This window comes from Sorex fumeus, unplaced genomic scaffold, assembly GCF_029834395.1.
Source record: "Sorex fumeus unplaced genomic scaffold, SorFum_2.1 ptg000098l, whole genome shotgun sequence".
Lineage (NCBI taxonomy): Eukaryota > Metazoa > Chordata > Mammalia > Eulipotyphla > Soricidae > Sorex > Sorex fumeus.
Genome location: NW_026606155.1, coordinates 6,714,539 through 6,732,747, shown reverse-complemented (window position 1 = coordinate 6,732,747; position 18,209 = coordinate 6,714,539). Strand labels below are relative to the sequence as shown.

Genomic DNA, 18,209 nt, shown 5'->3' with positions numbered 1-18,209 from the left:
TTGCTCCATAGTGGGAAGTCTGCCTCATGAGCTGGGGGAGAAGGTAGCTGGGATAGAGAAGGGATCACTATGTCAATGATGGTTGGAGGGATCGTTTGGGATGGGAGATGTGTGGTGAAAGTAGACTAAGGACCAAACATGATGGCTTTTCGGTATCTGTATTGCAAACCATAATGCCCCAAAGTAGAGAGAGTATGGGGGATATTGTCCACCATAGAGGCATGGGGAGGGTTGGGAATGGGGGTGGGGATACTGGGGACATTGATGGTGGAAAATGTACACTGGTGAAGAGATGGGTGCTCGAATATGGTATAACTGAAACTCAAACATGAAAGCTTTGTAACTATCTCACGGTGATTCAAAAAACAAAAAGACATAGACAAGAAAAAAAATTAAAGCCTTGAAAAGCTGATGTCTATTTAAAGCTTTGTCACTTTGGTCTACAACAGACTCAAGTAACTTGGTAATGCTAATGTTTGATATTTTAAATACTGTCCATATTGACAACCTAGGTTTTATTGACATCTAAAAGAAAAATATATCCCAATGTATACTGATTATAAGTACTGATTATAATGAATTTAAAGATACTCAGATGGGGTAATAAAATAGAGCTAAAATACAGTGGGTACGACTGATCAGGTTCAACCCAGGTACCACATAAGCCCCACCAGGAGTGATCCCTGAACACAGAGCCAGGAGTAAGCCCTGGACACAGCTGGGTGTGCCTTGCTGCCCCTTCCTTAAAAAAAAGATATTCATGTGGGCACATATCTGAATTAGGAATCTAAGGATTTTTATCATGTTAACACCTTTTTAGAGGGGTGTTGCCAGGGACCAAACTGGGGGGGGGGCAGGGTTTGTCAGGGATCAAATCCTGAGCCGCACACAGGCAAGGCAAGTGCTCTATTACTGAGCTATACCCACAGCCCAATAATTTCAAAACTTTATTTAAATGCTGATCTTAAACTATTCATTAGTTGAGAGATTTTTAAGACCACTAAATGTCTCGGGATTTGATTATAAAATTTATTTTGTGCGAATTGAAGGCCTAATCTTTTCCAGTAGTTTGAGCAGATGAAAGCTATATGATAATTGAACAGCACAGAGTATCATGGGCTACTCCAAAGACTTTGAAGTTTGGTTTTAGCAAAACAATAGCATTCATCATCTCAAATCAATGTAGTTTGATTTTATATGTATTGTATTCATGGTATATATATTTAGAACATTTAAAGTTTAAAGATAGAAATACAATTTATATTTACAGATAAAGGTATATACTAAACCATAAGAATACTAATTTAAGTTAGTATTAGAGATGGAAGATTTCCTTAAAAATATGTTCACATTTGTCAATATTGAGATAAACTGTATAACAAACAAAACTAAAGAGACAGAGTCATATATTATAATACTACTGCATTAGAATCTACAAATATGTCAACAGGATACATAATTCTGGTTTACGCGGTGGTGGTTTGGTATTTTAACCACACCCAGCAGTATTCAGGGATAACTCCTGGTTCTGTGCTCAGGGATCAGTCTAGGGTTGGCGACATGCAAGGCAAGGGCCTTACCCATTCTCTATACTATAATTCAGGCCCCATAATTCTGAATTTTTCATATTGTAACCTTATGATTATGTAATTTTTAATAATAACAATGAAATGCTATGCAAAGGAATTATTTTAGTTACTGAATAATTATAATATTTAAGAGGGTTAATGAAAAGTGCATACTTTAGCAGGATATCTAAACAATTTCACAAATCCCAAGTCATCTCCAGTAGCAAGAACTGTTTTGTCACTGGTGAGGCAAGAGGCAGTTACATCTGTGACTTCTCCAATTACTGGCCAGATTCCCTCACAGCACAAGCCAAGTACACTTGTCCATGATGCCCAACTAATTTTTTCCACCTATAAAGAAAAATTAATGCTGTAAGTTTATTTTATTGAAGTTGAACAATGAACTGAAATCTGATTTTTTTCTCTGTGTCATTTTATGTGACATAAAACAAAACTTTTAATAAAACAGCTCTATTGTTACTTGTTTTAATTTTGTGGCTTTCTTCTAGTTCCTGTAGAAAAATTTTAATGTGGTATTAGTCAAGATGCTCTGATTACATGGTTACTATGTTCTAGATGCTGAACTTACAGTGATAGGTTATTTCTACTCTTAGAATAACCAAAAAATTTATTCTTATCCTTCACATCTAAACACCTACTAATACAATATAAACATGTTTCCCAATTAATCATTATCAGAAACTACCAATGATTAGAAATCATTATTGAAAATTTACTTAAGTCTCTTTCCTTATTAAACCATTTTCATACTAAATTTGTTTAGCCTCAGTTTCTTGGCATGTCTTGATGTGCCAATAACCTCAGGTAGGAAACTGAATACATTTCTTTCATTCTCTTCCTTTTCTGAGGCAGTGCTCAGGGCCCACTTCTGTAATGCCTGGGAAACCCTGTGGTGCTGAAAATGAAATCCAGGGCTCCTGCTGTGCTCCTAGCCTTTGAGTCTTTCCTCCCTCCTCTCCCACCCACCAAACCCCCTCCACCCCTCTCCCGCTGCCCCCAATAGAAGCTCATCTCTTTAAACAGGAACTTGAAAACAGGTACTTAGGTGCATAGAGCCCAGAAGATCTGAAAACTATGCAGCGCTCCAATCTTCTCCGGCGTGCCTTTTATTTGCAATTGCACACTGACTGTCCTTACAACCTGACAAGGAAGGGCTTGATTCCTTTTTAATACAGCAGCTCTTCCTTTGCCCATTGATGTGGTAAACTCATAAACCAGATAAACTCACAAACAGAATTATTTAAATAATCTGAAGACAGGTTTCACATCGGATTAAGTACTGGAAGGCAGCATCAGTTTTGTAAGCATTCTTAGTCACGTCAGCATTATATCACTATCTTCCTACCTCCACACTGGGGATGGTTTGTTTTTTCCCTCTAGGAGCTTCGAAGAATAATTGTTCTTTAGCACCAGTATTGACTTGTAGAAGCTTTCCTATAAACATATGTACATGTGAAATATAAATACACATACAGTACAATGTTTAACATTCATGGGGAAAATTAAGTGTAAACATAAGAGCAGTTTCTTCTGCAGTCAACTTATAGTAAGAGCCTTTAATATTTAACCACCATATAATTTATTAATGATTGTATTTTTATATGTTCATACATAAGAGCAATTTCTATTGTGCATGTAAAAAAACCTTAGATACATTTTTTCTTTGTTTCTGTTTTTGGGTCACAGCTGGCGGTGTTCAGAGCTTACTCTTGGCTCTGCACTCAAGGGCCACTCCTTGCGGACTTGGGGGACCATATGGGGTGCCAAGAATCATACAAATGTTTGTACTTTTAAAGAAGTATAGGGGCTGCAGCAATAGCACAGTGAGTACGGCGTTTGCCTTGCACGTGGCCAACCCAGGTTTGATTTCCAGCATCCCATATGGTCCCCCGAGTACCACCAGGAGTAATTCCTGAGTGCATGAACCAGGAGTAACTCCTGTGCATCGCCAGGTGCGACCCCAAAAGCAAAAAAAAAAGTACTTTATTGGCTCCACTGTGCCCTGTGCTGTCTCCCTGAGCTCAGGCACAAGTCTTTTCTTTCACCCACTCAGACTGTCTGGGAAAAAAGAGCTCTGATTGCTCATAGGTTTCTACTTCTTGAGAGTCAAAGAGCTTAGGTGTCTGTAATATCCAGGAACTTTTTTTTCCTTTTTGTTTTGACCACAACCAGCAATATTAGGGACTTACCCCTATCTCTGTACTCAGGGTTCACTCTTGGTGGTTCTTGGGGAACTACATGCAGATACAAGGATCAAACCAGAGTTGGCTGCATGCAAGGCAAGAAACTTCATCCTTGTATTCTTTCTCTGGCTCCGTTTCTATAAGGCCACAGCTGGTAGTACAATGAAATTATTCAGGGGAGGGAGCTCGGAAGTTGCTCCTGGATGTAGGGGGACCATGAAGTAGGGACCATGTAGGAGGATGATGCCAGGCATTGAACACAGGCCTAGTGAAGTAAAGGATGTGCTCCAGCTCTTGAATTTACCTCCCCATCCCAAGTTTGTTTGTCTCCAGTTTTGTTTGTGTTTGGGGCCACACCTAGAGATGACCAGTTATATGCAAGGCAAGCACCTTATCTCTTATAAACTTTCTCTTTTTGGTGAGGAGCACTCCTGTTGATGCTCAGGGGTTACTCCTCAATCTGCACTCAGGAATTACTCCTGGGTGTGCTCAGGGGACCACATGGGATATCAGGATTGAACCCAGGTGGCTGTGTGCAAGGCAAGCTCCTTATACACTATCCTATATCTCTGGCCTCTCTTCATTTTAAAATTTTTTTAAAATTTTAAATTTTTTCATTTTTAAATAATACTGCATACCCATGGAAACCACCACACAGAAGAAAAGCTCTTTGACAATAACTGACTCCTAGTCATATTCCTCCATTATACTTTCCCCTCAAACCAAAAGTAACCAACATCTCAAATCTCTTGGCTTTTTCTTTTTAGTCCTTTTTTGTTGTTGTTATTTTAACCGGCGGTGCTCAGAGGTTACTCCTGACTCTACACTCAGGGATTACTCCTGGAGTTGCTTGGGGGACCATATGGGATGCCGGGGATTGAACCCGGGTAAGTCACATGCAAGGCAAATGCCCTATCTGCTGTGCTACCATTCTGGCTACTTGCTTTTTCTTTCATATCAGTTTAATCTGTTAACACTTTAAAAATCTAATCTAGTGGGAAAAATGTATTAATTGTATTTTGGAAAAACTCTGATTTATAGTATTAGATTTATACAGATGACTATAAAAGACAAAAATCTTAAAAACTTTCCATTTAAAAGGCAAGAGAAACAGGATAGGCATGACGGTGTATGCCTTACATGAAGTCAATCCCAGAATATACCCAATGTCTCCTGAGCACAGAGCAAGGAATGAGACCCCTGAGCACTACCAGTTGTGGCCCAGAACCTCTCCTCCCAACATACACCCCAAACTTAGCATTTATTTTATTTTTATTTTATTTTTGGTTTTTGGGGTTAGACCACCTGCATTCACGGATCTCTCCTGGTGATGCTCAGGAGACCATCTACAATATAACCAAACCCAGGTCAGCATGTGAAAGGCAAAATCCCTACCCACTATAATATCACTCTGGACCCAAAAGCTTAGCATTGAAATTACTTATTATTTATCTTATTAAACACTAACATATATCATGTATTTTGCTCATAAAATATTCTTTTTGTAGTTATACAATCATGACTATTTTTGTTTGCTTTTGGGACACACCTTGCAGTGCTCAAGAATCATTCTGGCAAGCTTGGGGGACCATATGGGATGTCGGGGATCAAATCTGAGTCAGCTGCATGCAAGGTCCACACCCTACCTACTGTACTATCACTCTGGCCCCAATTACAACTATTTTTTGAAATTTATTTTACTGACCCAGGTGTGCAACATGCAAGGAATGATATAATCCCTATGGCTGGAGCGATAGCACAGCAGGTAGGGTGTTTGCCTTGCATGCGGTCGACCTAGCCAACCCAGGTTTGATTCTTCCGCCCCTCTCAGACTGCCCAGAAAGCTTCTGAGAGTATCTTGCCTGCATGGTAAGCTCCCTGTGAGGTATTCGATATGCCAAACACAGTAACAAGAAGTCTCACAATGGAGACGTTACTGGGCCCGATCGAGCAAATCGATGAACAACAGGAGGACAGTGCTACAGTGCTACCATCCCTATACTATCTCTCCAGTCCAGAATTACTATTTTGTTTCCCTAAAATAGTCTTACTAAATCAAATAAAACTTCCATGAAGAAGTCAGTTATTCAAATTCTTACCTTTAACATCCCAATCTATGTGGGTTATGTAACTGGTAGCACCTTTGCATATTCCTACTCGTTTACTACTCATCACGTTGTATATGTCTATGAAGCTATCATGGGATGCTACAGCAAGGTATTTTCCAGAACCTACAAGAGAAACATATTTGTTTGACACTTCCTATAGGGAGATAATTCCCAGAATCTATAACCTATAAACATATTGCTTGACATATTCTATCTTTAGAAACAATTGTTTTGCAAGGCCCAGGATTGAATTCAGGCTCTCAAATAGGCAAGATATTGAGCTACAATTCCCTTTTCTCTCCTGTCCTAGAAATATTTTTTTATACTTTAAAACCAGAGTTAATTTTCTTTTTTGTGGCAGTGGGGGTGAAGGGTGTTTCCAAGCAATACTCAGGAGGTCCAGAGGTCCCTCCCAGAGACTCTCAGTCAAGAGACCCCGAGACTGCAGGTGAGGCTTGAGGATGTGGTGCTGCTCGGCATAGGCTGGAGGCCAGCAGCACGCAGGGCATATACCTGATCTCTGTGCTATCTCTCTAATCCTCAAAATTAATTTTCTTTATGTTTTTGTTAGTGTTTTAGTTATAACAAGACAAATGTGTCAAATGACAACCAATATGTCAAATGACAGATGATAACATTAAAAATATATGTCATATAATGAACAAAATGAAACATTAAAAATATATTATTTCTAAAAATGATTATTTTTAAAATAAATATTTTATTTTAAAAATAATCTTTTTTAGGGGGTCTCACTCTGTAGTGCTCAGGGTTGACTCCTGACTCTGCTCAGGGATCACTCTTGGCAGGGCTAAGGGAACCATATAGGATACCCAGGATCAAACCTGGGTCGGCCATGTGCAAGGCAAATGTCCTATATATTATACTAGCACTCTAGCCTCTGAAATATATTTTTAAGTACAGTAATGTAGCTGAAGCGATAGCACAGCGGTAGGGCGTTTGCCTTGCACACAGCCAACATGGCCTACCCGAATTCGATTCCTCTGCCCCTCTAGGAGAGCCCGGCAAGCTACCGAGAGTATTTCACCCGTGCGGCAGAGCCTGGCAAGCTACCCATGACGTATTCGATATGCCAAACACAGTAACAACAAGTCTCACAATGGAGATGTTACTGGGCCCGCTTGAGCAAATTGATGAACAACGGGAGGACCATGACCGTGACCGTGAGTAATGTGGTTAAATTAAAAGCAAATGTCCAACACTATACAATGTAGTTTTGGTACACTTTGCACTTTAGAAAAACACCTCTAATATAATGTGTGTGGTGGGGGAAGGAATTAAACCAATGGAAGTAAATTCTACCTTAGTTTTAGTAAAGTCTTATATTAAAGTAAGTTTTGCCATATATAATGAATGAAAACTGAAGCAAAATCACTGACTTAAAAGCATTAAGAAATAATAATGACAGATAAGTGGAACATGAAGATGTGGTATATATACACAATAGAATACTACGCAACTGTAAGAAATGATGGAATCATGCAATTCTCAACAACATGGATGGAGCTGGAAGACAACATGTGAAGTGAAGTAGGCCAGAACACAAAGTAAACACAGAATGATATCACTTACATGTGTGACTGAGTAACTGGATGAGGGACTGCAATAGTTTAAAGGGGGGGATGCCCAGATCAGCCTTCACCCCAGAGTATAGGGAGAAGAAAGAAAGAAAGAAAGAAAGAAAGAAAGAAAGAAAGAAAGAAAGAAAGAAAGGAAGGAAGGAAGGAAGGAAGGAAGGGAGGGAAGTAGATAAGACAGATAAAAAGCAATGGGGTGGGGGTGGGGAGTGGATGGGAAAGAAGGTGGCAGAAACTTTAAACCCTGGCCAGAGTACAATGTGTCCACTTAGATGGCGGTTCCTGTCTGCAGTAGTCATTATTTTCCTGGGGTACCAATGATCATGGTAAGCTGCATGGAAAGGCCAAAGCGGTAGTGTGGAGTAGTAACTGTTCTGCACAGTCAGCGTGCCCCCTTGCAGGACTCTACCAAGTTTAAGAAAGATCATGGCCCAACCCACACAGGGTGGCTGACTTTCAAGAGAAAAGGCAAGTGCTACAAGGCCCCTTGAGACTTAGACTTGGAATTCTCTGCATGCTGCTTCTGCATTCTGTTAATCAGAGCAAGTTAGCAGACAGACGGCATCCAAGTGTACAAATGTCATCTCTTCAAAAGAGAAAGGGAGATCATTTGTGGACATAGAAGAGCTGTTTGCAGACTTCTTTGGAAACAGCATACTAACACTTAAGAGCCAATCTGCTACCTAAGCACTGCTCACAAGAGGATGTTAGAAGATTTTTCTATCATGCATAAGAGCTTTCCAAATCTTTAGTAAGCTAACTCAAGGATGAGGGTCAGAGAGATGACTTATTAGGCTGGTGTACATGCCTTGCATGCTGGAGGCCTAAGTTTGATCCCTGGCACCACCAGCTGTGACCACCAAACACGAATAAGGAGTAAACTTAGCATTGTCAGGTATTGCCCCCAAACAAAAAAAAATGGCGGGGGGGATTCTTATCTTAAACTTCTTCTTTTGAGAAGGGAAGGAGAGCATCATAAACATCAGGGGAGAAGAGAGCCTGTGGGGGTTGTTTTTGCAATATAATAATATTGTGAGTAGCTTTTCGCTAAGATATTCTTCCTAAGGGCGGGGGGGGGGGGAGAAATTCACCTTGGTCCAAGTGTAGACACACCAAACTGGTCTCAAGAAAGTAAAGATGAAGATGATCAATGGCCCTTGAACAGAGAGGATTCTGGGATTCAGGTGAACAGGACACCATTAGAACAAGGAGATCAAAAAAGAAAAAAAGGGTCTTGTGTTGGCTGGAAAGTAGATGAGTCAATTGGTCAAGTTGACTGGAGCAGCATGTAGTCTACCAGGACTAGACAACTGGGTCTTTTAATTTTCCTCATAGTTTACATTCACACTCCAATTTGGCTGCCTTCTGGGACCAACACTTGTACAGCAGTGACCTGCTGTATGTTCCAATGATAGAGTTGTGATTACTGAGACTCAGGTTACTTGTGAAACTCTATGGTTACTTTCAGGGATTAAAAAATCTCTTCATATTACAGAAGTCATGAAATTTACATACAAGTGGTACTACATGGAAAGTATCACGTTAAGCGAAATGAGTCAGAAAGAAAGGGATAGACATAGAAAGATTGCATTCATCTGGGGAACATAAAGTAACAAAAGAGGAGACTAACACCCAAGAGTGGCTGAGATTAGTACCAGGAATTTTGCTCCATGGCTTGGAAGCCAGCCACACATGCTAGGGGAAAAGGGAGCTCAGACAGAGAAGGGAGCACCAAATAAAGGGTGTTGGGAGGATCCTCCCAGGATGGGAGAAGCATGCTGAAAGTAGACTATAGACCAAACATGATTGCCACTCAGTGCCTCTTTTGCAAATCACAACATCCAAAAAGAGAGAGAGAACAAAAGGGAATGCCCTGCCACATAGGCAGGGTGGGATGGGGGGGATGGGGAGGTTGGAGGGATACTGGGATCCATGGTGGTTGGAAATGGGCACTGGTGGAGAGATGGGTATTTGATCATTGTATAATTGAAACCCAAGCACAAAAATTTGTAAGCCTACAACTGTACCACATGGTACACTCTCACTAATAAAAATTTTTAAAAAATCATATATATAGGCAAATAAAAAAATCTCTTCATATTACAGTGGATAGATGGGAAAGTTAGTGTGGAAATAAGATATTAGTGACTCATTTGACACATGGCTGCATGTCATCAGTGCTGGAGCAGACAGCTGTGTATGGCCAGATGGTGATTTGTCTCCAAAGAGTTCATTGATGAAGTCATGGTGCATCTCTCTGAGAAGATGTTATGGGGAAATGGTTTCATTCCTAAAAAGTAAACTAATGCCCCTTTAGAAAATACTAAACTCTCATGTTGGCCCTTTACAAAAACTTCCTTAGTTACAAAGAAAATTTGACAAAAATTAAGAAATATGTCATCAATAATGGGATATAAATGTTCTTTCCATTTACTAAAAAAAGCCTCAAACTCAAAACAAACAAACAAAAAAAAACATTAAAGAAGAAGGGGTTGGAGATATGGTAAGAAGCTTGGTTCATATCCCAATATTCCAGAAGCACTGCTGGGTGTGGCCCAGAAACTAAAGAATAATAAAGATAATCATCCAATCACTTTTATGTTATCAATGAGAAACTTAAGTTCAGAGGATTAACTTTGGCTTTCATACAAAAAACACAACTGCCACTCAACCAATTATTTTGACCCTGATCCAAATACCAGCGCTTTTACTTCTTACTAAACTGACTCCTTCAGTTGAAAAAAGTACAATTTGAAGATAAACGTGTAATAAAATTTACACGTTGATATATTTACTCACTTCCATACCCAAGTACAAATACAATTTCAGTGAAATCTTACCTGGTGAAAAACGAATATCTGAAATTATGTCTTTTCTGTGGTGAAAGGACACAAGATCCTCCAGAGTATCTGCATTGGCTATTAAGAAACTTCCATCATTAAGACCTACAGCTAAAGCTTTTCCATCAGGAGAAAAACAGCAGCATCTCCCACCTAGAAGACAAAAAGCATATATCAGGCCATTTTATTTCTAAAAATATGCTTAAAGAACTTTTCACTTCAGAGGTTGGAGAGAGTACAGGAGGACGCTTGCCTTGCATGTGGCTTACCCAGGTTCAATCCCCAGATCACTCTATGGTCCCCCAAGCCAGCCAGGATTGATCCCTGAGGGCAGAGCCAGGAGTAAGCTCTAAGCACCACTGGTTATGGCCTCAAACAAACAAACAAAAAATTGAAAAAGAACCTTTAATTTCAAAGAAATTTGATTTATTATGATCTATAATCTATAATTAAAAAAGAGCTCAGGAATGCCAATAATAAAGTTTTTATTAATTGAGATCACAAGCGTGGAATTCTAAGTGATAACGAATACAAACCATTCCTTCTGAATTTAACAAAAACCAGTACTGGGCCAGAGAAATAGTCTAGTAGGAAGTGCTTGCCTTGCACTCAGTCAATTCAGGCTTGATCCCCAAATTCCCATATGGTTCCCTAAGCATTGCAAACAGTGATTCCTGAATACAGAGCCCGTAAGCCCTGAGCACAGCCGGGTGTGCCCCACCCGCCCCCCTCTCCACACATACTCACACAAAAGTACTATTGTTTATTTCAAAATAAATAAAATGGATAAAAATTTAAGATACTTTAATTGGCATAAAAATCAATGACATAAAAATTTAGGGAGAGAAGGAGTTGAAACCACTTCAGTTTTTTTTTTTTTAATTTTTATTAGTGAGACACCATGAGGTACAGTTGTAGACTTACACATTTTGTGCTTGGGTTTCAATTATACAATGATCAAATACCCATCCCTCCACCAGTGCCCATTTCTCACCACCACGGATTCCAGTATCCCTCACACCCCCCATCCCCCCATACCACCCTGCCTCTGTGGCAGGGCATTTCCCTCTGTTCTCTCTCTCCTTTTGGGTGTTGTGGTTTGCAAAAGAGGCATTGAGTGGCAATCATGTTTGGTCTATAGTCTACTTTCAGCATGCTTCTCCCATCCTGGGAGGATCCTCCCAACACCCTTTATTTGGTGCTCCCTTCTCTATCTGAGCTGCCTTTTTCCCTAGCATGTGTGACTGGCCTCCAAGCCATGGAGCAAAATTCCTGGTACTAATCTCGGCCATTCTTGGGTGTTAGTCTCCTCTTTTGTTACTTTATGTTCCCCAGATGAATGCAATCTCTCTATGTCTATCCCTCTCTTTCTGACTCATTTCGCTTAACATGATACTTTCCATGTAGGACCACTTGTATGTAAATTTCATGACTTCATCTTTTCTAACCGCTACATAGTACTCCACTGTGTAAATGTATACCAAAGTTTGTTTAACCAGTCATCTGTTTTCAGGCACTCAGGTTTTTTCCAGATTCTGGCTATTGTAAAGAGTGCTGCAATGAACAAACAAGTGCAGATGTCACTTTCAGTTTTTATTCAATAAATAAGAAATTAAAGGACATCTTTGTAAAAATGCTTTCTCAATGAAAAGAATACGAATGTATAAGCAGAGGGTTTTTTTGTTGGTGGATGGCACAGGAACTTTGGCAGTGGGAGTAGTGAGAATCGCACACATATAGAAGTATGAAGGCAACACCCTGAAATTAAGGCCCTCCCGTTGATCGTCGATTTGCTCGAGCGGGCCCAGTAACGTCTCCAGTGGAGACTTTGTTGTTACTGTGTCTGGCATATCCAATACTCTCGGTAGCTTGCCAGGCTCTCCGAGAGGGGCGGAGGAGTCGAACTCGGGTCGGCCATGTTGGCCGCTTGTAAGGCGAACACCCTACCCGCTGTGCTATCGCTCCAGCCCTGAAATTACATATCTTAAACCAATAATCAATGAAAACATTACAATGAAAACAAATCATTTAAAACATTAAAACAAAAAAATTTAAAAGATACAAATTCAACAAGAGGCCTGGTATGAATAAAGAAACATTCTCTAATATGTCTGAAAATTAAACATGAAATTTATTGAGGGTTGGGGTGCTAGGTTGGTGTGGGGGGCAGTTTGATACTGAGCACTATGTGCCCTGGTGGCCCCTGAGCACTGCTGGCCTGCTATGGTGGCACCAGCATCACTGGGTGCTGGAGAAGTGCCCTCAGATGGGTCTTAGCTTTGACCTGTCCAGGCAGGTGGGCCAAGTACCACTGTGAGTGGCTCCTGGGTCCTGTGAGCATTGTTTGTAGGCACCTTCATCTCATAAGCGAACATTGAACCCAACACATAATTGTGTATGTTAATGTTTAGAGTGTCAACTGAATTCACAGCTTCACCAAGTTTCCTATGTGAACATCAGACATTCATTAGAAAGTACAGGAACTTGGAATGGGAACATCTGGATGAATTCACAAATCCAAGGCTCTTATGTCTGTGGGAATCAGCCCTGCAACGCTTGCACTCCTGGGACGGAGAACAGCCTCAGGCAGGTACCTCATGAAGGGATGTGTGACTTTCTGAAGAACTCTCACAACCACTCTGTCCCTGGTCTTTAACTTCTTTAACTTCTTAGTGTGCTCAAGGGCAGAAATTAGTAAACATAAAAATTTCAATTTGTAAAATGTATCATTGTGGGGACCAGAGCGATAGTAGAGTGGGTAGGGTGTTTGCCTTGCACACAGCCTGCCCGAGTTTGATCCCTGTCATGCTATATAGTCCACAGAGCGCTGCCAAAAGTGATTCCTGAGTGCAGAGCCAGGAGTAACTCCTGAGCATTGCCTGGTATCAACACCCCCCCTAAAAAGTGTACAATTGGGCTTACTATGTTTTAACATTGGGGGAGCACACCTTCACACCCTGATATATGTGTCAGTCTCACCTGTCACAACATATCTCTCATGACTTTGGTTTTTTTTTTTGTTGTTTTTTGCTTTCTGGGTCACACCCGACAATGCACAGGGGTTACTCCTAGCTCATGCGCTCAGGAATTACTCCTGGTGGTGCTCAGGGGACCATATGGAATGCTGGGAATAAAATATGGGTCGGCCACGTGCAAGGTAGACACCCTACTCGCTGTGCTATTGCTCCAGCCATCTCATGACATGTCTTTATCCAGCATAGCAATGTGTGCCTTTTTCTCTGTTATTGGTTTTAAATATGTGATTCCAAATTTTCACTATGAATCTTTAATATCTGGTAGGATAGGAAAGTAGCTGACTTATCTAGTTTCCGGTAATCAAGAGAGTCTTTCCTTCCTGGTGGGGTAACTTGCTGGGGTCTTGGAAAACTGAGTTTCCCCAAAACATCTACCCTCCACCCTCCTTATCCTGGTAATTTCTGACCCATTTTCCCTGGCCTGAAATCTGCACTACAGTGGCTCCAAAATCCTTTGCTTTGCCTAAGTCATAATAGTAACTTTACCCTCCAGGCCTCTATTCCACGAACAACACTGGTTTCTGGCAACTACCTTCAAAAAAGAAACTATGGTACATCTACACAATGAAATACTACACAGCTATTAGAAAAAATGAGGTCATGAAATCTGTCTACAAAGGATGGACTTGGAGAGTATTATGCTGAGTGATATGAGTTATAAGCAGAGGGATAGATACAGAATGACTGCATTTATTTGTGGGATTAAAAAAACAGTATAAAACTAATATCCAAGCCAGGGAAAATGGGTCAGAAATTACCAGGATAAGGAGGGTGGAGGGTAAATATTAAGATACAAAAGGGTGCATTATGTCAACATTAGTTGAAAATAATCACTCTGGACAAGAGCTGAGTGTTGAAAGTAGGTAAAGGGATATATATGATAACCTTTCAGCATATGTGTTGCAAACCATAATGCCTAAAATGAGAGAGAGAAAGAGAAAAAGAGAGAGAGAGAGAGAGAGAGAGAAGAGAAGAGAGATGCCTGCCAAAGAGGCAGGCGGGGGTGGGGGGTGTTTTGGGGTAGGTGGGAAGGATACTGGTAACACTGGTGCTGGGAAATTACACTGGTGGAAGGATGGGTGTTGGGACATTGTATGGCTGAAACCCACTCATGAACAGCTTTTTATTTTATTTATTTTTGCTTTTTGAGTCACACCCGGAGATCCACAGGGGTTACTCCTGGCTCATGCACTCAGGAATTACCCCTGGCGGTGCTCAGGAGACCATATGGGATGCTGGGAATCAAACCCGGGTCAGCCGCGTGCAAGGCAAATGCCCTACCCGCTGTGCTATCACTCCAGCCCCTCATGAACAGCTTTTTTATAAAAAAATTTTTAATTAGTGAAACACCATGAGGTACAGCTGTAGACTTACAAATTTTTGTGCTTGGGTTTCTTTTTTTTACTTTTTAAAAAATTTTTTATTAGTGAGTGAACAGCTCTGATCTCATGGTGATTCAATAAAATAAAAAAAATTTAAAAAAGAAAAAAAAGCAGGTGTGTGTATGGGGTGGGGGAGGAAGCAGAAACAAGATCATGCAGCACCCGTGTATCATGTGTGAGGCCCTGAGTTTGATTCCAGGCACCACATGTCCCCCAAGCTGCACTAGATATGAGGCTGACTTAAAAAATAGCAGATGCTGGGACTGATCAAAGTCTTTCGGTAAAAAATTAAAGTAAATTATCTGCCTTGTCAGAGACCCACTGTCAGTTTCTGTATTCTAATGGAAGTCTACCTCCATGTTTAATGGCATGTTCCAGTCCACATTTTGCTTATTTTTCTCTCACACCTGGTGGTGCTCTGGGGCTACTGCTACCAGCTTGGTATTTAGGGGTGGGAGTGGTGTATAGTGTCACACCAGGTAGTGCTCACGGAACCCTCCGGTGCTGGGGATCTCACACAGTTCCAGTCTATTGAGCTATCACCAAAGTCTGCAAATTTTTTCTTAAAGGACAAGACAGTAAATATTTATAGCTTTACAAGTCAAATAGTCTCTGTCACAAATTGCTTCAACAACTTAACAAGAGTAAATGAACATGGCTGTGACCTAATACTTGCAAAATCTGAAAGTGGGATAAATTTATGGGATGACAACTAAAGAAAGGAATCAAAAGAGCTCAGAGCAATAAAAATGTTGGGGGAGTTTTTCATAACTAACTTGAATTTTCCCACTCATCTAACATGCCTTTCAAAATTATATAGAAATCAGGTCCTTCACGAAATCATTGAAAAATATACTAATGAGCATCTGCACCTGCATCCCTGAAAAGCTCTGTCATTATCCTCTGACGGAGGTCAAGAATGTGAGATTTTTCTGTTAATGTGAGTGCCCTAGTTCAACAAGATAGTACTGGGAAATCAGAGGCTGAGTAGCAGCATTTAACCTAAAAAGACAAGGCAGATAATTTACTGAAAAATGGTAGCAGCTGAGAGTAACAATGTTTTGGTTTGTAGGTTTCTGTTGGCTAATTAATCATGGTGTCTGTGGGAATGAAAAGATGTTTGGTCTATATAACAGAAAAACACTAGATTGACATTTGATCTTCATAATAGGAAAGGCTTTGACCCTGAAATCCAAACACCTGATTTTAATGACCACAATTATTATTCAGATTTTCAACTACTTTTCAGAACTAAGCCAATTCACATGTTTCCCCTATTATCTAAAGTAGAATGGTCGCTTTGCTTATGATTTTGCAGGCTATTTTGGGGTTCGGAAATGATATTATCAACTTACTTGTATGGAAAAAATTTGTGTTACTAAATATTATAATTATCCAAATTATAATCTACCACATTAAATTCAATTGTTCTGATTTTGATGGGGGGGGGGCGGGGAATGTGTACAGGCAGTCTCCAGCTATGTGTGGTTAAGGAATTTACAATTTTATGATGGTTCAAAAGTAAAATATATTCAACAGAAAATGTACTCCAAATTTTGAATTAGGGCATTGTACTTTTACTTTTACACTAAATAAATAACATAATATAGTCAGTATTTTATATATAAATAGGCTTCTGATAGATGATTGTGCCCAACTCTAAGCTAAGTGTTCCAAGCATGTTTAAGATAGGGTATCCTGGGGACTGGAGTGATAGTACAGGGGGTAGGTTGTTTGCCTTGCACACAGCTGACCCGGGTTTGATTCCCAGCATCCCATATAGTCTCCCCTGCCGGTGCACTGCCAGGAGTAATTCCTGAGTGCAAAGCCAGGAGTAATCCCTATGCATCGTCAGGTGTGACCCAAAAAGCCAAAAAAAAAAAAAAAATAAAAAGGAGATAGGGTATCCTAGGTCTGCCTTGAGTAGGTTAGACTATGGTGCTTGGTAGGTAAGTGTTTTAAGTAACATATTTTGAACTTATGAAGGGTTTGTCGGGCTATAACAACAAATGGGTTATGAAGGTTATGATGTAACCAATTATGAGTTGTACTCTGAGTCCTTTGGCTGAAGGGAGGACCAGATCCCATTGAAGAAAGACTCTGTAGCAATGTCACAATTATATAATTTGAATCTTTAATGAATCTGTGATTATCTATTAGAATGAATGTGAACTGAAGAAAAGGAAACATCTAAACATTACTATACATATACAGAGATTACTATACAGAAGCTCTGGATCAATACATTCTTGAGAATACAAAATGCTACAACTGTCTACCAGCAGAAGTGGTGCCTTCTGGAGATCACAGGATAGATGGAATCTTAGGCCATATTTGAATCACAGTGGGCATAGGTGGTCTATATATGCCACCCAATTCCTGAGCTGGGATAGATATACTTGACAACTGAATACTACACGCTGGCTCTACAACTCATGGGGTAAAGGTCATTCCAGTTGAATCAACTAAGTGAAAACCCCTAGAAATTTCTCTACCCAGACAATAAACCAGAAGCAAAACCACCAGCCTATAGATTGCAAAAAGCAGTAAATACTATCAAATATTTGAAATATGCAGAGACTGGGATACCTGTCATAACACCATTTAAACTGACTTGTTTGGTTTGTGCTGAAATCAGATGGATTTAATACCAGTGTATAAGAAACTTAATTAGGTCCTAACTCCAACTGAAGCTTCTCTTCCAGATCTCTACTGGAACAAATGAACACAATCTCTAACATTTTGCATGCAGCTCAATGCCCTAGTTTATGCTTTCATCTCCACACTGATTTGCAAGGGTCACCAGAAGCAGTTTGCTTTTACCTGGCTTGTATCTGCGTACACCTTCAAAGCCTTGCCTCAGGGCTATTTCAACTCTCCTGTTCTCTGCCATAATACAGTCCACAGAGATCCTGATCGTCTTGACATTCCACAACACATCTCAATGGTCCACTACATTGATGACATTATGCTGAATGGATCTGGGGAGCAGGAAGCAACAAGTACTTTAGATGCCTTAGTAAAATATAAGTGAATCAAGAGTGGCAGGTAATCCCCATAAAAATTCAAAGACTTGCCACCTCATTGAAGTTCTCTGGGGAACTAATGATCTGGAATATGTCAAGCTAAACCCTCTGAGGAAAGACAAGATGTTGCACTGCCCATCATCAACTCCATACAAGGAGCAAAGTGCTTGAGTTGCTTCTACTCATCCCATCACTGGTTAAGATTTCCAGCTTCCAGAAGGAACCAGAACAAAAGAAAGCAAGCTTATTTTCCAGTTGGGCATTAGGACCCAGTGGATCTCTGGAAAGCTCTGGAAAGCTCTGGAGCTCTGGAAAGCTCTCTAAGGAAACTCATACTGTAGATATCCCAGATTTGGGAGAAAACCCAGGCTGTCTTTTACAAATGATTCTTTTTCCTTTTGAGAAGCCAATATCTGACTTGCTACTAGGCCTTATTAAAATGTAACTA

At 40.3% G+C, this 18,209-nt stretch overlaps 1 protein-coding gene across 1 annotated transcript in view; it reads right to left on the bottom strand.

Moving 5' to 3' along the window:
- The window catches only part of EML5 (EMAP like 5), a 172,546-nt gene that overhangs the window by 42,399 nt on the left and 111,938 nt on the right, over positions 1-18,209 (bottom strand). The window contains exons 22-25 of the mRNA XM_056133752.1: positions 10,319-10,471; positions 5,872-6,003; positions 2,935-3,023; positions 1,743-1,919 (exon numbers count right to left, since the gene is read on the bottom strand). Of these exons, the coding sequence (XP_055989727.1) occupies positions 1,743-1,919; positions 2,935-3,023; positions 5,872-6,003; positions 10,319-10,471 (551 nt within the window). The remainder of the gene's footprint in view (positions 1-1,742; positions 1,920-2,934; positions 3,024-5,871; positions 6,004-10,318; positions 10,472-18,209) is intronic.